This window comes from Thermobia domestica, chromosome 1 (assembly GCF_964235325.1).
Source record: "Thermobia domestica chromosome 1, izTheDome1.hap1.1, whole genome shotgun sequence".
NCBI classification, from domain to species: Eukaryota; Metazoa; Arthropoda; class Insecta; order Zygentoma; family Lepismatidae; genus Thermobia; species Thermobia domestica.
The window spans coordinates 201,242,486-201,266,843 of record NC_137454.1 but is presented as its reverse complement, the minus strand read 5'-3'; the positions used below and the strand labels follow the sequence as shown (position 1 = coordinate 201,266,843).

General features: G+C 35.3%; 1 protein-coding gene across 1 annotated transcript in view; it reads left to right on the top strand.

Annotated features, from left to right (window-relative positions):
- The window catches only part of LOC145692806 (vesicle transport protein SFT2A), a 42,877-nt gene extending 19,280 nt beyond the window's left edge, over positions 1-23,597 (top strand). Inside the window, exons 3-5 of the mRNA XM_081768296.1 lie at positions 11,885-12,054; positions 15,641-15,758; positions 20,327-23,597. Of these exons, the coding sequence (XP_081624422.1) occupies positions 11,885-12,054; positions 15,641-15,758; positions 20,327-20,455 (417 nt within the window). The 3' untranslated portion in view covers positions 20,456-23,597. The remainder of the gene's footprint in view (positions 1-11,884; positions 12,055-15,640; positions 15,759-20,326) is intronic.
- Positions 23,598-24,358: the final 761 nt, after the last annotated feature.

Below are 24,358 nucleotides of genomic sequence, written 5' to 3'. Positions count from 1 at the left end.
GTACTTTGTCGTCTTCATCCACTTCTTCTTCTACTTTGATTACGATAACTCTTGGTCAGTTCTTGTGGTCATGTTGATGCTTTATATATTTCTTCCAGATCCTAAGAATTCTGTGATGGTCAGTGACTACATGACCTTGTTGATCTTTGATTCCAAAAGCATGTAGATTTTTGTTAGTTATTCCACCCAGTTCCTGTGCTTTCTGGTATGTCAAATCATATCTGCCACGTCGTGTAAGTTCCATTATTTTTTCACATATTACTTCCACATACTTCTCTCTGGCTCTCAGTTTCTCTTTTTAATTATTATTCTTTAATGTCTGGGGTTTTCATCTTGTCCGTTCCTCCCTCTGCTTAACCATATTGTCAATTGGCCTTGGTTTTCGATGGTCTTTCTGCCTTACCAATGTAGTTATTGAGCGTACCTTGCAGGCGTAACTTTTCTCAGTTTTCTTGCATGCTGCCTACCCTATCGTCTGTTGCACAGAATTTTTCTTTCCTCTCGTCTTTCATATTACTGTCCCTGCTTCTTAGTCGTTCTAAATTCAACTTTCGAATTTTTTAATTGATTTTAACCGTAGATGAATGTGGAAAGTAAATTACTTAACAGAAAATAGCAAGGACATTGTTACTAACACAATTAAGAGGAAGTAGATTATAGATACTCTCTCTGAATGCGTGATGAACAGATAGGGGAGGAGCACAAAAATATAATAAGTGTCACGTGTACCTCATGTGAAGGAGTTTACTTTGTATGGCATGCCATTTTCTCAATTAATATTGTAACCGAAAGTACCACTTTCCGTTTTAATAGAGAGATTAGAATCGAGATGGAATATATTCTTTTGGTATATAATTGATTGCAGAAAACTGCTTTTCGCTATCGATCCGTTTTTACTCTATAGCAATCAACATTAAAACCGGAGGTGGTTGATTCCAGTTTTAATACAGAGTTTGAAAATCCTATATCTATGATCATTCAGGCAGGCCATGAAAAAGAATTGTATGATCCAAATCGTAAATGCAATGCAATAATGGTACAATTACTGTTTAGAAATGTGTTTCAAGAGGGAATGATAGGAAATCCGAAATTAGAGTTCACAATAATGTGTTTCCGTATATAAAAGGTGTCGCAAATTGTGAACATTTGAACTTTACTTAATTATAATGTTTATTGAAATTGAAAAGTTTTTTTCTTCTTCAAATGAAATGGAATACATAACATTCAGTTGAGATTATTTTCAGAGATGGATGTCCTGATAAAGCCTCCTCTGATAATTGGCAGGGTGATAATGTGTCGGAGAGGTAGTGTTTCATATCGAAGTATCGCTTGTAGTTGGAATACTGTTGTACGACCTCCCTGAGAGATCAGAGAGAGAGAGAGTGAGAGAGGAAAAAAATCGACAACCCATAGTTTATGACTCAGAAGAAAACACATTTTATATTGTAATATATTCTGCAGTTTCAAAACGGTAATGCAGAATTATTTATGATGAATATCAACTTCATAACATTTTTAAGTGAAAGTACAGTATATAAATTCCATATTAAACCTGGTATTTATATGAAATGCACAAAACAAGTGGTGACTAATACTTCCTATATATGGAACTGTTTTAATCATCAAAGCTTCTGAGGGTTACGTAAATACTGTTTCTTTTAATAATTTAAGTATAAGAATTGACCATGTTTTGAGGCCATAGAGGTCTGCACGGGCTCAGGCCGAGCCCACGGGCCGGACTCGGGCCTGCAAAGCATACATCACTGTGGGCTCGGGTTGTCAATATTTAAGTATATTTCTCGGGCCTTTTCGGGTTTAACTTTATAAATATACAATGATATTTGTCGAGACGTTCTTTCAGAACTTTTAAAGCACAATTGCAAAATTAAAGCACTAATTGCTGTAAATAATGCAATTTTGCGTTAATTATTAAGTTTCTGTAATTCGCGCTTATTTCAGGCTAATTTGATTATCACACGGGCTCGGGACTAAAGGCTAAAACATATTTGGGACTCGGATCGGGCTTCAAATTATAACTTCACGGGCTAAATTTCCGGCCCGTGCGGACCTCTATGGAACCACGGTGGCTCAGTGGTACAGCGTTCACCTATGGTGCATGGGGTCCTTTATTCGATGGTTCGATCCCAGCTGCGCAAGCGAACTTTGTGTTGGACAAACACCATGTGCGTGAGTTTTCTCTGAATTTTCCTACTTCCTTTATTTCACCATTTCTCATCATCACCGTCTTCTTTAGCCTGGCCGGCACATCCGGTGGACGTAAAACTGAAAGATTTCATTTCATTTCATTAACGCATGTTCATGTTAATTCATAAATGTATTATTTTATTTACTGCACGCAATATTTGTTTACTATTAACTATACTGTTTAAGTAATCCCTGACACTTTTCCTATCAGATCGGGCTCTCGCGCGCAGCCCATTTCACTTCTAAGAATTCATTTTTCACAATTTAATATTTCGAAGACAAGTAATTGACCATCGCATGACGTACTACATGGATTTATAGAATTGATAAAGACTTTTAAGCTAATCACTCCGTATGAAAATTTACTATAAGTACAAATTATAACAGTGTATTTTTATGAATGATTAACGTAATCTGTGGGTCAGTTTTACAAACTCTTTTGGTACCTTGTATGATTGTTAGGTACTTGTCTCCAAAATGTAGTGAGATAGGCAGCAATGACGTAATCTCGAGAAGCTCTGATGATCAACACGCTGTTCGAAATATATGAAGTATTTGTTGTGAGTACTACCTCGGAGCATTCTTGACAAATATCAGGTTTAAATTATATCGTGTTTCATTCTCTAGATTTCAGGTTATGGTAATAGCAGTCATATTTTCAAATAAATGTATTTCTATAATATGTACTCACAAGTGTTCTAATATTCATAATCCAGCTTGTTTTTTCAGTAGTCTAATAGCAGTTATGTTTTGCGGAGGAATAGTGAAGAATAGATATTGGTTTTGGGTTAATAAAAAAGTAGAAAAAAATAAACGAATATTGCTCACTAACGAAAAGTCAGAAGAGTCAATTCTGGTAGAATTATAGCCGTTGTCTTTTCAAATGTGTTAACATCATTATCAGATCATGTCGTGGCCAAAATATTTCTGGAAGTTGAATGTTCGAATATGTATTCCTTTTTGAATCACAAGGAAAAGAATTATTATGTAGTTGTTATTGTTTGCCCATAGAACCTTATTTTATCATCGTATTCTTAATTTAAAATTTCTGTATCAATCTTGAGAGATTGCTATTACAAATGGGAAAGGATTCGTATTTATTCCTTTGTATAAGTGATGGCGATTTATGTATATTTTTTCTAATTAAAGTTCAGTGTGTATGTTCATCTATTTAAACATAAATATTAAATTTCACTTTAAAAAGTTCTACATAAATTGCCATCCTTTACAGAAAGAATATGAATTTCTTCACTCGTAATAACAATATTTTAACATTGATAAAGGAAGTTCAAATAAAAAATAGAATGTCACTACTAAAATAAAAGCTACATACCAGCGTACGAAATATGTCTGTATGTCTGAATGTTCTTCCAGAAGGCAGATTCTAGCCCACTTATCCACGTAACTATGTGGGGCCACGAAGCCAGTTAGATATAGTTAGAATGGACAGTTTCTTTTCACTGTGGTTCAGAAAAGGATACGGAAAATTGGTAAGCACGAACTGGAGTCCTTTTCGCAATAAACAATTGAGGAGTTTGATGTAGTAAGGGCGTAAGCAGGTTTGCGCCCTTTTTGCATCAAACGCATAAGTGGCTTTTACCATGCTTGTTTAGCCTCCTGTCAAAATTTCAACTCAATATCGGAATAAAATACTACATTTATATTGTTTTATGTAAGAAAAAAAAAAAAAACACTACTTAAATTTTCAACATCGTTTTTCTCCAAATGCGTATTTCAGACTTACGCCCTTATTGCATCAAACTCATCAATTTTTGGAAAAAGATTGTCCATGACATGACTTGACAATGGTAGTAACACATTTGAAATTACAATGATTACAATTCTACCAGGATCTATTCTTCAAATTTACAGGATAGTGAGCAACATTGGTTTATTTAATTTAATTTTTTCGTTTATTCCGTATTATATAATAATAATAATAATAATAATAATAATAATAATAATAATATTATTATTATTATTATTATTATTATTATTATTATTATTATTATTATTATTATTATTATTATTATTATTATTATTATTATTATTATTATTATTATGAGACCATACCCAATCTTCGCTATTCCTCTGCAGACTGTAGCGGCTATTAGACTGCTGAAAATAATAAGCTGAATTATAAATATTCAAACACTTTCGATAGTTCATTGTGTGTTGACAAATATGGAGGTATCAAATAATTGAAGTTCATGCTGTAAAAACACTGGTGCAAATAATTTTAATGCATATCTTTTACAGAAGGGAAAACCACGAAGTTGCCCCTAGATAGAATGACAATTGAGTAAGGAATCAGAAGTTCATATATTGATAGTGTTGCGTTTTTTGCGAATATATATTTTGCTTTGAGCTTCTGCATGAACTTGCTTTTCTTCTTTAGTGGATATTTGATGACTCAGAGCGGCTCGTGACTGAAAGCTAGTTTAGTTTTAGTTCATATTGTATACGTTCTTTCTCAGATTGTATATGCAAAGTGCGAAAAGACAAGAAAAGCATGATATCGATTTGTATTAGATAACGAGTTACGTTTTTGAAACTTAGAGACAATAAGTTCTGTTCCCTTTTTCAGTTTCTGATATACCTTGAGTTTTAACATTTTGTTTTTATAATTTGATGAGTTCTGATTGTTGATAAGTCTTTTTCAACGATGTTGATTGAATTGTGCTTTACTTTCTTGTATTAAAAAAATAAAAATAAAAATGAAAACAACAACAACAACAACGATGCAAGTCTGTAGGGGCAAGAGCGTACCAGCCGGTTTGTGGCACCCATACCTTTGCGGTGATGTTTGATCAGCATATCGACTCCTTCGTCGTTAATTTTGTCTTTCTAGATCTTAGTTTTCTACTCGTTCCTTTCAAATAACCCCAACTCTCCTCACGACGCTGAATGGACACCAGAATGCCAGCACAATCTGGTGAGTACGAACGGTCGCCTATCTTTCTGCTGACCAGACTCGGCACTGCCTGACGTAGCTGATTTCACTACAAGCGGTATTTCAGGGCGGCTAGGACGTTGACGTCTTGTTGAGCTGCAAGATCGTAAACAAGAGGCCCTACTGTTACAGTGAAACGAGCCACTACTCGGGTTTGCATCCAATGCGTTATACCCCCAGCAGGGTTCTGAACCTACGCATAGAAACCGAGCGTGCTAAACGTGAAGCTACTTCGAGCTTTCCAGAAAGTTGTGGATGTTAAAACATCTCTCTGTTGGAAGGAATAAAATCGATTGTACGTGGCAGGCTTATTCACTTTCCTTAGTTGGTTATTTGAAAGCTGAGAAACTCCCTCTGCTTTCAGCAGCGCATTTCTAATGTTTTTTAAAGGAAACTTTTTTTTTTTTTTTCACTTCAATCTTCTTTTCAAACAGAGCACACTGTTTCCAACATATCTTACATCTTGTAAACTAGTGCAAGTGTTACCATTATTTTAATAACAATATGTGAAGAGAATGCGTGTGCAACGCCTGGCCGTTAGTGAAATATTAGGTGATTGTGTGCAGTACGCCAGGCGGGGTAGAAGTACAGATGTGTGTTGAAACTTGCAGAAGATAGTAATACAAAACGGGCGACTTCTGAGAGTTTCAGGAGGCCAAATTTTGGGTGCTGCGCAGTTGATGCAGGTGTATCTTAAGATGATCAGTGCGTTAGGTGTCTCGCGACAAACTGTGTCCAAAGTGATAATGATCTACAGAACTTACAGCAAAACATAACTGACGATGAGTAATAGCGGACGGAAAAGAAACTTCATTGATAGGTGTCAAAAAGCAATTTGAATGGGTTGTCTCCAAAGACTGGAGAGCGATTGCGGCAATTGGACTGCAAAACTCAATCCGCACTTGGAATAACCTATTACGACAATACAATTGCATAACCCAACATCCGCGGTCGGTTGATTGGATTGGAGTTTAGCTTCCTTTTCAGCAGCGAGGCTATATGAAACGTGTGCCTACAACTTAACTTGGGATTCGAACCTTATGAGCTCCCACCGGCAGTTGAAATGAAAATGAAAAGAAATCTTTAAGTTTTACATCCCACGGTTATGCCAGCTAGGCTAAAGGAGACGGTAATGATGAGAAATTAATGAAATGGTGCAATGAAGAAAGTGGGCGAAAACAGGAGAACCCCGAGAAGTCCCACGCTCACGGTGTTTGTCCACCACCGGCAGTTGAACCCGAGTCTCCCGCGTTTAAGATATCTGCGGTCGGATTGTAATTTCCAAACCACTGATCGCCACCAACACTTCTTCATTGGTGGTACTGAGAATATACAAAGTGGACTGCTGATAATCGGAAACGCGTAGTATAGTCTTATGAATCCTCTTTCACCTGATTGCAACGGTAGGCCGTGTTTAGGTATAGCAAACGTTCAAAGAAGCTTATGCTTCGAAATGTTTCCTCGCCATCGCGAAACGTGGTGACGGCTTTATGATACTGTGAATCGCAATTTCCTTGTATTCCGTAGTTCCTGTGATTACGCTTACAGGACGCATTGCTGCAAGTGATAATGTGCGGAGGTGATTTTAGATCAGATGCATCCGAAGGTCTAGATGTTTACAGCTAAGACGCAGTTTCCAAAAGAAGAATGTGCCACTTCATACTACTGGAGTTGTTAAGATTTAGTTTCGTGATAAATTACAATTCCCATGCCCTGCTTAGTTATCAAACCTTAATAGTATTAAACACCTGTGGTCAATACTGAAGTTCAGATTCCGGAGCAGAGATATGTTCGTCCATCTTCGCTGACTGAACTGAACTTCGCTTTCGAGGATTGGTACAAAGTGGTCCATTAATTTTGATACACCGTTGTGATTTTTCAACTAATCGACAAAAAGTATAAAATTTCGTTCTATACAAATATCGGTAGGTGGATATTGGTTGCCATACTCTGTAATACCCAAAGGTTTACATTGTTGCCAACCTTACATAAAGTTGTATTTTTTTCAAAATGCACTACGTCACGTAATTACATATTTCAAATGTACATGTAAAAGTAAAACATACAGTATCACATCTGTCATGCGATGTTGCAAACGGTGCATTAAGGACGCTACATTATCATAAACATCCAAATTTTGGTGGCCTCTACAGCAGTAATAACGTAAGTGAGACAGGCGGGGTAATGTACATTTGAAGTATTATAGCGTCTAATACTATAATCATGACATGACGGATTTAGAATGAATGCGAACAAAGTTACAAGGGATTGAAAGTTTTTTTTTTTTTTTTTTTTTTTTCAAAAGTCTGTATTTCTAAAAGTTGCTTAGGTAAGTATCTCATCCAATTCAATAGATATGAAGATCACAATGGCATTTACAGCAATTTGATATATCAAACCGTTCTGGAGGTAAGGTAAAAACTTAGTTGTAATATTATAGAAGCAAAGTAAATAAAAAAATTGCGTTCCCACAAATACGCCATTTTAACAGTGTTCGAATTTTACCATTTTTTTCATATCTGCCGAATGGTATGATATTTTAAAATTACTGTAGACGCTATTATGATCTTTATGCCTATTGGAAACCATGTGTGTAATTCGATGTGATACTTACCTAAATACTTTTTCGAAATAAAATCCTTTAAAACAAATCAAATTTTCAATTCCTTGTAACCTTGCTTGTACTAGTTCGACATACGTAATATGACGATCATAGTATTCGGCACTAAGGCACTTTGGATTTGTTTTACCCAGTCCGTCTGACTTGGCGTTATTACTGTTGAAGAATCTTCCAAAAGTTGGTTATTTTTCGATGTTTATGATACTGTAGCGTCCTTAGTTCGCAACACTGCATGACAAGTGTGGTATTGTATGTTTTCTTACTATATGTAGATTTGAAATATATAATAACCTGACGTAGTGCAAAAAATACTACTTCGTTGGGTTGGCAACACTAGTAACCTTGTGATATCATATAGTATGCAAAAAAGTTGTAAAGAAACACAACAGAATGGATCTATAAGCGCGCTAGACGCTACATCAGATCGGAAGGGAAAAAGAACTGAGGAATAAATACGAAGCATCCATTCGGATGCTGTATTGTATTCTAGCTGTTTTGTTACTTTGCGGCTTCCGTTATTAATAAATTAATAAATTAAATAATTATTTAATAAATTAAAACATATGTTCTACAAATTTCTGAGCATTGATTTTGTTCGGGTCGTCAGCTCCTCTAGTGTTTTTTTTTTTTTTTTTTTTTCCTTTTCTTGATATCTGTTCAGATTTTGACTTGGCTGTTTTTCCGTCATAATACTTTAGGACAACATTAAGTAATGACGGCTGTGGTATATACTTTTTTATTTGTTTGTTTGTTAAGTTTTTTTACTGTTCCTAACCCTCTCACAAGGATGACAAAACATTTTGAGTTTTCGTCAGTTTTTTGTTTATTTATTTCAACGCGCTCTTGTTCATACATACCTCTTGGTGATTTAGTTTTCTCTTGAAAACATTATCCAAAGATATAGCAAACCTTCAGCCCTGCTGAAATACATATTTAGATAGATTGATGAGTTCGAAGTATTATTAAAAGAATTTGAACTAATCCTTTATTTCAGTGTCCTAGGTGCGTGGATATTTACTTAGACTGAGATTGAACTAGTGTAATGTTGAGCGTCGTCACTTAGAAGTGTAAGGTTACTGAGATTTTATTCCTATTGTTACCTGTGTTCTCACTGTAAATGCTTAAAGATTGGATCTCTTCGATGCTTCGTATTATCTTAGATGCTTCATTTCTGTACTCCTGTTTAGAAAAGCAGTAAAAGTGGAAATCAATGAGTAAAAGCTGATGAGAATGCCCAATTTATTATTTTAACTTTTCCCCTCTATTAATCTACAGTATCTCTTTATTTTAATTAACTCAAGCATTTGCTGAAATGTATATTTAATTGTTATGATATGAAATGAGATTGTAAGTTGTGTAATGAGATTGAGTAGTAATAATAAGCACTAATAAATCATATATGTATTGAGAGAATTTATGATTACAGATTTGGCGACAATACATTAAAACAGAGCATTCTGCTGCATATCATCCATATCATAGCAGGGGGAGGAGCAAAGAATACCAGAAGAGCACGCTTGTAAAACACAGTCATAAGTTTCTGTCATAAATCTCTCTTTCCGTCGCTTATTTCGGACTATAAAATTAGTTTACTTTATACTGTTTAAGGGATTTAGAGTCGGCTCTAGAAGTTACCTTTTACTGCTGCTTGGAAATGACAGCGATTCAGTGTTGTCATTACCAAAGGTCACATTTGCGTATGTATATGCTAAGCATGTTAACTACATACTTCACCTACCACTGCCCGGCAAGTGTTCATTTGCTTTGACTCACTGTTGGTCATGTGGACCCATGTAGCGTACTCGCTAATGCTCTCGCCTTTGGTGCGAGCGGTCCCGGGTTTGATTCCCAGTGGGGACACTCGGTCGAAAAGGTGTAACAGCTTTTTCAGGCTAGCCATCCTGAGTGATTTTTTTTTCGGGGAAAGGGGGGGGGGCTTATTTATACCAGACAGATCCCGGAATGGTACGTAATATACAGGCCCCTGTCCGCCTCCTTCCTTGTCCATTCCTTTCTTCATCCCCTTCTCCGGATAGTGTGCTTGCTGAGGGACGTCATCCCTCAAACGTGACGGGTTTAGGGCCATTAATGCCGGTAATGACCAGAATTATGCATAAATAAATAAACACAAAATAATTTTTGGTTATATAAGTGTGACATGGACAACTTTTCTTTAAGCGGTGATTAATGGTATAAATTGAGTTTCTTAAGATTATAATCTTGCAACTACTTAACAGAAATGAAATTGCATCAGATTTCAAATAGAATTATTCAAATTAGTATACACAAATTTTAAGAGCGTTTTGATTTTCAGATAAATCTGTAGTAGTTGATTTAGAGTAGTTTTATATCTTGTCACAGTGATCATTATTGCACTTAGTTGCTTAGGTATGAACTGAAAAGTTTTAACTCTGCACAGCATGAGCAATACAAATTTCCGTTTTTTTTTTCTTCTTCCTTTTTTGTTAGTAGTTGCATTCACACACTTCCCTCTAATAGTTAACAGTTCATTGCAAACGAAATGGCTCTAGTGTTAAAAGTATTTTGTGATCATATACTTCCTTGTGTATGTAGACGTAGAAACATAATGTCTGCTCTGGAAACATATCAGCACAAAAATGATTTGTCAGTGGGTTCACATAACAAATTTATCATGTTCACAATGCCCGTAGAAATAGTGAACTATATAGTGGATAGAAGAGCTTATGTAAAAGATGTAACAGAGTGTTGTGAATTTAAGAATTTCTAATGTTATTGTTAACCCATGTTTATTTAATACATAATGTAGAATTGGATGTAAGAAAATAATGTAGAAAATGTACATCGTTTATGATTTAGAGGCGTAGGGTTGTATATGCTAGACTTTTAGAATTACAGTTTCACAGCATGAGAGTTACTTACCGTTCTTAAACGTCAAAACGCGTACGATTAACCGCAGAATCATGTCAGCATTTTGACGATAATTAATTCTACAGATTAGCTTCTTTGCCATTTAACCAAGCTGTTTTGAAAGTGGCACTCAGCTTCATACCACCCAACATATTCTTGTTAATTACCAAACAATAAGTTTTTGAATCTGTGTTTATTAGTTGTTCTTTCTTATTTACTAGACCGTGGTGACTCGGTGGTGTTGGAATACTCACTTCTGGCGCTTGGGGTCACTGGTTCGTTCCCAGCTCCCACCAAGTTGGCTTGGGTTTTCTTGGGGCTCTTCCATTTCTTATCACTTTCTTCATTCCATCATTTCGTTCAACATCATCATCTCCCTTGCCTTAGAGCATAATCGTGGAACAGTAAACTAAATAAAACAGTTTCTTTTTGGTGTTAGAAATTAATCCTTGAAAAGTTTTGTTTATTTTTTACGCTATGTAAGTAGATTATCTAAAGAAAAGAGATGATGATAAGAGGGAGGGGAAAGGATTAGCTCTCATTTTGGGCATGCTATACAATTTGCCTAGATATTGAGAAAATTATTACGTCTCACGGTTATGCCGGCTAGACTAAAGAAAATGGTGATGATGAGAAATGAAGGAAATGGTGCAATGAAGAAAGTGAGAGGAAACGGGAGGACTCCGAGAAAACCTACACACACGTTGTTTGTCCATCACAAAGTTCACTTGACGAGAGCTAGGATCGAACCAAGGACCCCATGCACCGAAGATGAACGCTCTATCACTAAACCACCGCGGCTCTCCCATATATTAGGAGAATAGTGTGTTCCACAAAATGAACTGGCGCAGTTGATCCACCTTCTCGATTACAAAACATCAACAATATGAAATTTCCTTCCAATAATCTTAAATCAGCTACCAAAAGTCAGCACATGAAGGTAGTCAGCACATAAAGGTAGTACTTGAAATACTTCATGTGAAATCAATAAGTAATAGTTTGCTTTATTCTTGTGTAAGAGAAAACTCATTTTAATGGTGATTTCAATGGAATCTGACGACTTAGTTAGCGGTGTTTATATATTTACGGAAGTTCTTTATGGATTCAGTTTATTCAGTTTAAAAAATCGGATGTAATATATTTAAAAACGGTTGAATACTCTCGTGTTTTTATTAATTACTATCTTGTATATAATATAGATATTATTTATTTTTCAGATTTCCGATGTCACAACTCTTAGTTGGTCTACCAGAATAAAAGGCTTTGTGATATGTTTTGTTCTTGGAATAGTGTGCTCGCTTTTAGGATCAGGTTTTCTTTTCTTGCCACATGGAAGAGTGTTGTTCGCCGTATTTTATACATTAGGAAACTTAACGGCGTTAGCCAGGTAAGAATAAATTAATTATTGCTATATTAATGGAAACATACAAAAAACATGTTAAAATATATGTTACTCTTCCGAGGAAGCTCTCTCGTTTAGTATCATCCAAACACACGCTCACTGGGATTAGATAATTCTGAAAAACTTGTCAGAATTATTACATTGAAATCGAACCCGACACCTGATAGCACAGTATTGAAAACTTCAGTATAAACGCCTTGAAAATTGAACGCCTTAAATATATGGAGTGTAAACTGGAAAGTGGGGATAGGCTATAATTGACTACGAGGAGATGCTATCACCGAACTGGTATTTCAAATCCAGATTGTAAGTACTTCGACTGCAAGATATCTTATATAGAAAGCCTGAAGTGACTTAAAAATTGATAAATCAAGGTCCGCCAAATTAAATGTTGTATAACATTTTAATTATGAAGTCAACAAGAAATAAGAAAGAATATTCGAAATGAAAATCCTAACGAGCGAGAGGCTCAGTCATACGAGACGGAGAAGTTGGAAGCGTAAAATTCAGCATATCAATTCATGTTAAAATTGATTGACGAGGAAAATTCGGACGTCAGTAGAATAATCATTTGTCCCCGTCAAGATAGAGACGAACGACTGACCAAAGAGGACGGCCAAAATTATTCTTTAAAAGCACGCTACAAGATAAAAACTTAAAAGAATAAATAGGAGAAGTAAAACGATAAAAGAATAAATAAAAGAAATAAAACAGATAACAATTATGTATTGAAAAACAATAAAATGAAAGAGAATTAAAACGATGAGCAGTGAAAACACACTAAAAGATAAAACACCTAAGAGAACGTTAAGGAAGTCAGCCGCACGAAATTAAACACACGTGCAATACTATTAACATCTCCTAATACTCTGTGAAGACTATTAGGTAGTCCAATACGTTTTCTAAGATCTAAATATTCAGGATAAAAGTGCAGTACCTTCCTTACAATATGCATGGTCGAGAGCAAACAATAAATAAGTCAGAAGAGAGTGCCCGATACGCAAACGCACCAGAACCATTCCATCTCGTGCGTGACTATGTCTTCCATTCTGCTTACCAATGAGAGCACATCAGAATTTTAAAATAGCTATAACGGTCGGAGTGGGGAAAACTGCTCCAATGCAACCCTGGCCAAGGAACGTGCTTGGCAACCGCGTCAGCAAGTTCGTTTCCCCTAATGCCAACAATGACCTAGCACCAACAGACAATGACGACACAATCCTGTTGCTGTAGCTGATGGCATTTCATAAGAATGTTTTGAACGAGGGCTTATTGAAGACATTCTACATGCTCAGAACAACACTCGTGCAAACCAGTACACCATGTAGCAAAAGGATAAGCTCAAGGGCAAGGCTAGTGTAATTATTTCAGCAGTGAAGACTGATCATAGGCAATGCAAACAAAAGTCTGAGTTCACCTTGTCACAAACATACTTCGAACTGTCCATATAGATCACATTAAATATTCCTGTTGTTTGCTTTATGCCGTATTAACGACGATATTATGAGCTAATACATATTTGCTACGTATGCATATGGTATTCTCATATGTTCTATATAGGTACAAAATTATATGTTTAGGATTTAATTGTAAATTAATTTGGATCCACAATGAGAGTCGCATTTTCATTTTGTTGACTTCTGATATAAAGTTTTGGTGAAGTTCAGAAATACAGAGGTTGTTACCGAGCTATAGTAACGAATATGACTTGCAACAACAACAACAACAACAACAACAAAAATCTACGAAAGCGAACCAAATCTCAGTAGTTAGAGAGATTCTTCGGAAGTGTTGTGAAGTGTGCCTAGTGCATAAAATGGCTCCACGAATTTCACCATGCTACAAAGGATAGATTACAGCTCTTTCCGATGCAAAGTTCACCTATTTTCAAATGGTAGAGCAGTGTAGGAGGCATGGTTTCAGAATATTCAAGAAGGACATCTCCTGTAAGCTAAATAAAAAAGATAAGCATATAATGGGACTGGTTGTTGAGGGCAAGAAACAGGGAAGCCCACGACCATCCTACATCCCCACCCCAGAAATCATTCAAAAAGTGAAGTCCCTTGTCACTGGTCCGAATCCAGAAACACTGAGAGCCATTGCAGTGAAATTGGAGACTTCACAACGATGAGAATTGCTATTAACAAGGGTTTCAATTTGAAAGTCGGCGGCGTAAAAGTCGAGCTCATAAGTTGTTTCTGCATCGCATTGCTGAATGTGCCATGGACAGTTGCAAACTGTGTGAGTACTATGAAAGATGGAACTTTCGGGACTTTAGGTGAGGCATACATTCAACTCAGTGAGTGCAACAAAGTCTAGGCAATATATATCAATTTATCTTAACAAGATCGAGAATACATTTATTTTAATATTGAAAATAACACTATAAAATCACAGTGATGATGTCATGACTGCTGTATATGCCTATCTTGCTCTACTTTTGACAGATTATCATCCACTTTTGCTATGATTGATCGCCCATTACTAGGAGTATTTTCAGACATCGACGTTTTCTGAACCATCTTTTGCTTACTACTTTTTTTTGTAACATATCTTGCCCGTAAACAGCACAAATTTCTCCACTGACGTCCACAGCATTTATGTCTTTATCGAAATTGTATAATGTATCGCAGTTTTGCAAAAAGTTAATTTATCTTCACGACACAATATCGTACGTGTGGTTATAAGAATTCCAGCACTTTTTGGAAATATTCTACCTTCAACTGTCAGCTGTCGAATGACATTAGGCCTGACCCTGAAATTTAGGACATTAACGCTATCTCGTGCTCAAAAGGTCCACTACTTTTTTGACTACCTGATATTACCACCATGAGGAGAAAAGCATTTTGAACCATGGTATCAGGAAATGGAGAGTTTTTCCGAGAATTGTATGATGATTGCAGAAATTAGTTACAGTGGTAGGTTAACCATCTGCCTCGTACCTAACAAGGTCAAAATAAAGTCGGCCTATTAGACGACTGTCTTGCTTCCACTGTTTCACACAAAAATCTCCCCTCTCTATGGTACAAAATCTCAAATTCTCATTCTGCATCAGCATAAGACGTCAATCCTGCCAATTTTTACTTCCCTCTGTGCACTCCATATCTGTATTTAACCTCGAATTTTTTTACTGTGGAGCGCGCAACGGGAATACATACTATCCTATGCAGCGACATCCCTGGTAAGTCACTCGACGCTTCGTCAGTGGATAACTGTACATTCTCGCACCGTTGACAGTCTCTGGCAAGCGAGCTAAGAGGGGTGGACTAATTTTGACATAACTATTTCGCACCAGCTTGCTCCTATGGAAACTGCTGTACAGCGGAAGTCCGAACTCAACGGCCATCACATAGAACATCACCGATGGTTGCGGCGTGGTATTTCATAAGGTAACGCATGTTTACTTTCGTTACCATAGGTAGGAAATCTGTATGGTTTTCTATGATTGTGCCTATAACTTGCAATAGATACTTTTGTATTATAAGCATTGTGATAATTTGTCAAATAATACTGCCTCTTTTTTTTTTTTTAAAAAAAAAAAAAAAAAATTCTTACACTTATTTCGTTTCAGTACTTGTTTCCTAATGGGCCCCTTGAATCAACTTAAGAAAATGTTCGCTGCTACAAGAGTAGTCGCCACAATAGTTGTGATTGTGAGTTTAGCATTGACACTCTTCGCAGCAGTGTGGGTAAGTATTCATTATTTCTTTGAGTTCGTCATATATAGCATTAAAAGTATTATTTGTCTCTAAAATTGCCCTTGTTTTTCTGTATAATTTTTATAGTACGAAATTCTTGAGATGTTCACATATGCATGTGTTTCTCCAAAATTGATTTGAGATGTTCACATATGCATGTGTTTCTCCAAAATTGATATACGAATAACTCCGTTGAAAATGATACCTTATTACAAAGCGCATGTTGAAAAAAGAACTAGTCATTTTTCACATAGGGTTGTCAACACTGAGGAAGTTTAGCATGCACAGGAGCATGCCCTAGTATTTTGTGCTTGCAACAGATATAGAATTGTCCGAGTGGAGTTGCGTACGTGCGAGTAGCAGTAGCACAATAAGCACACTCGCGACTCCGCCGTTCGGGAACTTGTTCAAACATGCCTATACCTGTCCGGGGCAGGATGGGGCGGTGGCGCACTCTTACAATCGTGAGCAGCGTCACGTCATTCACCGAGCGTTCTGAACAGATTGCATGTTGAAGACTAGTTCTACGCGATGGAATCATTAAATTGAAATTTTTAGTCAGAAAGGAAATAAATGTCCATTAGGCGCTTACCTCCTTAAACTATTTAATTTGGACTTAAGATGCTAGAGGGGCCGCGGTGACTCAGTGGTAGGGCATTCACCTCTGATGCTTGGGGTCCCTGGTTCGATCCCAGCTCGTGCCAAGTGAACTTTGTGGTTGACAAACACCGTGTGCGTGGGTTTCCTCGGGGTTCTCCCGTTTCCTCCCACTTTCTTCATTCCACCATTTCCCTGATTTCTCATCATCACTGTCTCCTTTAGGCTAACTGGCATAATTGTGGGACGTAAAACTCAAAAATTTCATTTTATTTTCATTTTAAAATGCTAGATAGAAAAAAACCCAAGAGATTTCTCTTGTATTTTGCTATGTAAATATCCGGAACAAAATACTGCGTACGTATTTTGAAAATTGGTGGGTCAGTAATGGTAGAATTTGTAGTCACATGACTATTTTCAGTGAGTTCAGTTCCACTGAGGATATGAAATTTGAATCCGATGTAAAGACTGGTTCTTTTCAAACTTGGGAAGTATGGACTTTAGTTTTTTGTGTCTGTTACAATTAATTTTTTTTTTCATGTCCAGAGTTGTTTTCCAGTTTCTCAATTCGAATTACCTTTTCGTAAATCAAGGTTACACATTGTTCTTAAAATAGCATTCTATATTGCGTTGCGTAGGAAAGTTCTGATTTCAGCTTTATTCTTTCTCATTACAATGTAATTCGATACAATTAATCACTTCAATAAAACATGAAATTTAGTTAAAGTTTTAATGTGTAAAAGTCAGATGTGAACAGTGATAGATTCACGGAAAACTGTAATAAGTGATGCACTTGTTTGTTAGCTCTGGTTTAAATAAAGATAGGCCAATTGAACAAATATAATTTAAAAGTTGAGAAGCTGAAATTTCCAGATCTAAAAGTAGAAATAATGAAATGAGATCTAAAGGTGATATAGATGTTTCACTATAAATCACTTCCCCCCCAAAAAGAATATTTTATAATACACTATGTAGGAACATAGCTTGTGATTTAATTATCGTAGTGCAGTGCAATTAGCACTGCTTGTAGGCCTTTGTAAACAAAACGTGTTTATAAAATGAAGAACAAATATTGTTGGGAGTCCTGTGGGAAAATTCGTTAGCAAAATACCATGTAGTTAGCAAAATAATATGTTCTCAGCAATATTTATAATAATCACAGGGCCGCATAGGTTCTGTTGTTTTTATAATTTTGGGTGTTTTATATGCATTTGTACATGCTGAAACCGAAACTGACACTAGTTTTCTCATATCACGTAAGAATTTCTTACAATTCACGATTTATATATGTTGATTGCGGTCTGCATGTTTAAGCGTAATTCAACTGATTGACGCTAGATGTCACAAGTACGTGGTGAAATTATCCAAGCGGTAATAAAAGTGAATGTGTTTTAAATGTAAGGAAGTTTAATTTAATTAAATTAACTAAAATTTTGCCTGCATGAATATTTAAAATATTTCTATATCAAACCTCGTTATCTCATTTCAAATAAATTTCATATTTAATTATCGCAAATCTTAGATGTGTTTCAATAGTATGAAATGTTAATATCTTAGGCTAGTTCTCTTTTGTAGTTCGTTGAATACTGTGTTGCCATGGCATATCGTGGTTGTAAGAATAGACCAGATTTATTTTGTTACATCTGTGGTGAATTTGTTCCACACAAACAGAAACAGAAAATTACAGATTTTGTATGAAGGGCATATTTCGGATACTTCCGTATGGAACTTGAAGATGAAGATAAATCATGGACTCTACACAATCTGTGTAGATCTTGTGTGGAATCAATACGAAAGTGGAGCACTGGAAAGCGGTCATCTATGCCATTCGCAATACCAATGCTGTGGAGAGAACCCAAAAACCACAGCGACGATTGCTACTTCTGTTCCTGTGAAATTGTAGGGCACAATACTCGAAACAAGACAAAGATAGTGTATCACAATATTCCTTCTGCAATGAGACCTGTGCTGCACGGCCTAGACTAGCCTGTTCCGACATCTCCATCAAGTCTTGAGTCCGTAATGATCCTAGTTCGTACAGTGATTCAGTGGAAAATAGTGAAATTGAAGATGAAGTCTACAATCTCCCTAGCGGATCTCGTGACCCTATATCACTCATTCAACGCCAGCTCAATGATCTAGTTAGAGACATAAATCTGTCTAAAGAATCTGCTGAACTTCTTGGTTCCAGACTTAATTAAATAACTTGCTGGCCTGTGGAACATTTTCCTGGTACAGATATCGGGAAAAAGAATTTGTGCAGTATTTCTCAAAAGAAGGTTCTGTCGTGTTTATTTTGATGTGTCAGGTTTGTTGATCAAGTTAAATTCCCCTTGCCTTTCTAGTGATTGGAGATTATTCATAGACTCGAATAAACAAGTTTAAAATATGTTCTGTTATATAATGGAAATAAGTTCCCCTCAGTTCCTATTGCTCATTCTGTGTCACTGAAAGAAACATACGAAAATGTGCAATTTATTCTTAATAAAATTAAATACGAAGTACATGGTTGTGTGGTGTGTGGAGATCTGAAGATTTTGAGCATTGTATGGGCAACAAGGTGGGTATACGAAAATACAATGTTACATCTGCGGGTGGGATAGTAGGGTACGAAATGACTACTGGGGAAGGAAACAGTGTCCATTACGGAAAACACTGAACGCGGGATCAAAAAGCATCATTCAAAAAAATTTAGTCATTCCTGAGAAAGCTATACTACCTCCCCTTCACATAAAATTAGGATTGATGAAACAATTTGTTAAGGCACTCGACAAGGAAGGCAGGGGTGCCCACAAGGGGGGGGGGGCTATGACGCAAACTGCGTCATTGAAATATTTGGGGGGTTAAAAATCTATATAAATATGTTTGAGAGGGTGTAAAAATTAATCGAAAAGATTTTTTTTCATGAAAGAACACCTACGGATAGGCAATTGAGGGGGGGTGCGTCATGGTCATGAGGGGGGGTGGGCACCACTGAGGAAGGCGAATATTTCAAGTTCATATGCAACAAATTTCCTTCACTTTCATGTGCCAAAGTGAAAGAAGGTGTCTTCGTTGGCCCAGACATGAGGAAGTTAATGAAGGATAAAAACTTCGAGGCAACAATGACTAATGCTGAAAGGGATGCTTGGATAGCATTTAAAAGCGTGGTGGTGAACTTTCTGGGGAACCAAAAAAGTGCTGAATACAGAGAAGTTGTTGAGAATTTGTTAGTTAAATTTCAAGAACTGGGTTGCAACATAAATCTCAAGTTGAGCTCTCATCTTGATTACTTTCCACCAAATCTCGGAGATTTAAGTGAGTAACAAGGAGAACGGTTCCACCAAGACATGAGAGATATGGAGAAAAGGTATCAGGCACTTTGGAGTGTTAGCATGATGGCTGACTACTGTCGCACACTGCACACAGAAACTTCAGAAGAAAATCATAAGAAAATTACGAAAGCTTGTAAGAGAAAGCGTGCTAAAAAGATGTTAAAAATAAGTATATTATATGGCTGTGTTGATTTCCATTTTACAACGTATATATTTATGTATATATTTCCATATTATATGTATATATGTAGTAATCTGTATGTGTAGAGAATCTTATATTCTTTTCTTTGTCTGTCTGCATTCACATTAAACAAAACATGTTCAGTTATTTACCATAATAAGCTCTTTAGTCTGATAGGAGATAAGAAATAAAGTATAATATAGCAGTATTGAATACGGAAGAAGGTCCAAATTTTGACATTGATTTGTAAGAAAACCTTACGTGACAGGGAAAAACGAATTCATTATTCGTAATCAGCTAGGAACAAAGAATTAAGTTCACCTATTAATCAAAAAACAACATGAACTTTTTTTCAATTTGCAGCCCTGTGTAATTTTTACTTGTGCACACTATATTTATTTGTATCTATTATTATTATTGTTATTACTATTTATTGTTCTATTCTCAATAAAAATCTTTAATTTCAGTGGCATAAACCAGGACTTGCTCTGCTGTTCTGCATAATTCAGTTTCTGGCTATGACGTGGTATTCCTTGTCATACATCCCATATGCTCGAGATGCAGTAAAAAAGACTGTATCGTCATGTTTGGGATAAAAGAAAAGAAAATACTTCCTCTTGCAGATTCAGTTCCAGCATTCAATTACAGTTTTTATCCCGTATATGAATATTGCATAATTTGGAAACAATAAACACTCATCGGGTGAATGTACCATAACTTCCATAATACGTGTATATTCCCAGTACACTTTTTCACTGTTAGCGTCTAAATATAGGAGCTTATTTGTTACTTTTTGAAGTATTGCTTCGTAAACAGTAATAAGCACAGATATTAGCAATGAATATAATTGATGAAATTGAGAGGCACAGGCTGCCAGTATTATCGTCCATCTTCGTAACTTGCTAATAATACTTTTGACTATAATTGAAGTCTTCCCATATTCAGCATAATTGTTGATGTATGATGTCTATATGTAAGTGATATAATATTGTATAAAAAAAATAGATGCCGATTGAATGGAAAATCTACTTATATCTTTAAGTACTCAGAGGTGAAGGTTAAAAAAAATATACATTGATAAAAAATGATATTTTGTACAATTAATAGTAATGAAAAATCAAGACATGATAAATACCTGTTTTGGTATATGATTTTAAAAGTTCAAAGGCTAATACCATTTTCGTATGTGAGCACATGGAAGAGGCAATTAGAAAAAAATATGTCTAGTCAGTTTTACACGTTCTCTCCTTACTTTTTTCTACTAAAACCAAAAAGATTTTGAAGGTGATGTGTCCAAAATGGCTATAATTCATTTGATTACTTTGTATTGACTATACAAAATCAATATTGATTATAAACGGCGATTGAGCCTAATTGTGTTGCCGAAAGTGTTTATCTATCGCAAATCATCGTTAAAATAAAGTATTCTGATATGTTTTCGTTATTCCAGGTATTTTTCGTATATAGTAGAATACTTTCGCCAAGTGAGGTTTACAGACTAACTTGATCATTGATTAAATTGCCATTAAGAGATTGAGGTGATGTTGTCTGTGTCAATTATTTAATATAGTCAGACGTCTTGATTTGATGGGAAGTATTAGAAATCGGTTTCAGATCATTGCTTTAAGCAATGAAAACTGAAAAATTAGACAGACGTTTCAAATTTTGTGGATATACTTAACAAAACTTTACCTAGAAAGTCCCGAAAATTAGAACTTAAAAACCAGTATTTTGTCTCCTGGTGAAGTATTGAAGCAGTGACCTTAATTCGATATAATAGTGAAAAGACTGAAAAACCATATACAAGGCTTGACAAGAGAAGCCGGAATGATAAAAAGAGTTTCGAGGTTCTTCAGTAGCTGGTGAGCGTTAATGTGAAAAAGTACTTGTTAGTTGTTATTATTTATTTAAAAATAAATTTCCCCACTTTTATTTAAATTATTAAATTTCGAACATAGTGGTGAGTACGAGCTTTTCGTATTTAATTGTATACCATTTCAGTGAATTGTAGATAAAACAGCGTGTTCTATATTACAATAATTTATGAGCCGTTTCGTTCTGTGTTGTTCTTAATTTATGAACTTGATTGACCTGCTTCCGTCAGTGCTTTGGTAATTCGAAGTACGAGCATTATTTTTGTGCCTCTAAAATGTTCCCTAATCCTGTATATTCCTCTTTGTCATATTAATATAGAATTCTTTACAACTGCAAATAGCTTTGTAGATGACGGGTAAAGCCAAGCGACGAAGTAAATTTCAGTTGTAGATCCAAAACTTAAAGGTTACTTTATCAATTCTAACTTCATCCGGTGTTTACAAGCCAGTCACAGTTGTGAAGAATGTTATATTGGATTGACAAAGAAGGACATCAGAACTAACAATAGGGAAAGTTTTAGAGATACCACCTTAGCACCCCTACTACCAAGTTATCAAAACATTTACGGAAAACAGGACACAAAATAAATCACGTTGTAGAACTTTACAAAATAGAAAACAGTATAGACAGAGTTAGGAGTCATTTTTTAAAAATTAAGACTCAGAAAATTAAACTCAAGATTCAGTACAGAACCGGGTAATTCAAATAAAAATTTAAAGTATCTAATAAAAGATCGATATATCTATTGATAGCCAACAAGTATATTTTTCATGTTGATTTAATACCATCTACTAGGTAACACTTCATTGTCTAACTTTTGCTTGTCAAGCAACACTGACCTTGCCGCGTTTTATCATCATGCAGAAGGTTTGTCCGAGTTTTTTAAGTCCTTGGTAATTTATTTCATCTTAGGACGTATTGGACTTTTAACTATATTTTTGATTTTGGGAACTTTCCAGGTAAAATTTTTGTTAGACTTGTGTATGACTCTCATGCACAGTCATTATCAATGTTTGTGGTTTATTATCAGTATTTGTTTCCGTGAATGGGGAGAGAATTTCATATAACGGCCTAATTGTATTTTTGGAGTTTCATGTGTATATTTGTACTTCTCAATCAAGTTGGTATTCGAAATTCGAAATTTTTGCTTTTTACGGAGAATATGAGAAGTGAAGGAACTTGTATTGTCACAAATTAAAAAGTTAAAGTCAATTATTTTATAAATGTACACAACCGTGCGTCGTACCATCATCTTTCTCAGATATAATTAAAAAAAAAAGCACTGTTCCAAGTAAAGTAATAGGTTGGTATATTCACTAGAGATACTTGTAATAATGCGCGAAAAGTACGCTATAAAATAAAAAGTGGTCAATTAAACGCCTGCTTGATCAGGATGTGAACATTAGCGTACCGAAACCTTTAGTTCTAGAAAATGATTTTAAGTCAATATATTATTAATGCTGTATAAGTCTTTATTGAAAAAATTAACATTTGATGTACATCAGAAAAGAGAAAATGGTATGTGATTAATATTACTGTATGCATGCGCAACATGCAGCATCAACATTTCTGTCTGAGTCTCTGACTGAAACAGAGTTCGCCATTAATATCTGCTCAGTTGGAAGTTGGTGGGTTTATAAATATTAACTGTCAATTAATAGTTACTTGTAATATTTTCTTATTGATATATATTTTTGATTCTATCACTTCGTGACTTTCAATTGTACAAACATATTTTTCCTATGAACTTATGATTCTTCAACTATTGTACAAAGATTGTTATTTTTGTAAGAAATTGTAGTACAATTCAGTGTGATATCGAATTATTTATTAAGTTGTATGAATAAACATCAATAAAAAGTTTTAACGTCTTATTATTCTTGGTTCCTTGAATACTTTTCGTGTAATGTTCAGTGGCTTTGTACTGTAGACTAAAGAAGGTATGATATGAAAATGAATGGCCCTGGAAAAATTGTGGAGTGAAGATAGTGGCAGTAACATGATGTTCACTATCAGTTCACATAGTTTTGGAGTCGAACAAAAGACACTTCATATGTGATATGTAAGAGAAAAATGTTAATTTAGCGAAAGGGCAACTCTTTCTATAATATTGTAATGTATTACGTGCTTGTGTATTAGTGCGGGAGCAAGTGGTCATCCGTGGGATTTTGATGGTACAGTTGTGAGGCATGGTTTTTATGATTTGTTGTACATAAGTTATGACAAATTTAGATGTTGCCAAGTGAAAAAAATTCCTCAGGCCAATATGGCGACCATTTCAAAATGGCGGCTGAGCTATACATAAAAGTGTTCGTATCTCGGTTATTATTCATCCGATTTGGGTCATCTTTTTTTAAAATTGCAAGTCTACATTGGAATATTATTTTCAGTTATTACACTTATTGCGCTATCTGTAGTGGTTTTCCAGTTTTAAAAGAAAAACATTATTTTTTTACTCCCAAAAATGTGGACAATAGATGGCGCTATGTAATGTGCTCCAAGTCATTGGCGATTTAAAATATAATAACCAACATTTACATTATATTGTCTTTTTTAATTGTTTTAGTTTATGTTTACAATATATTGTTTAAGTTTAAAGGAATATTAAAGTATTAAACCGATTT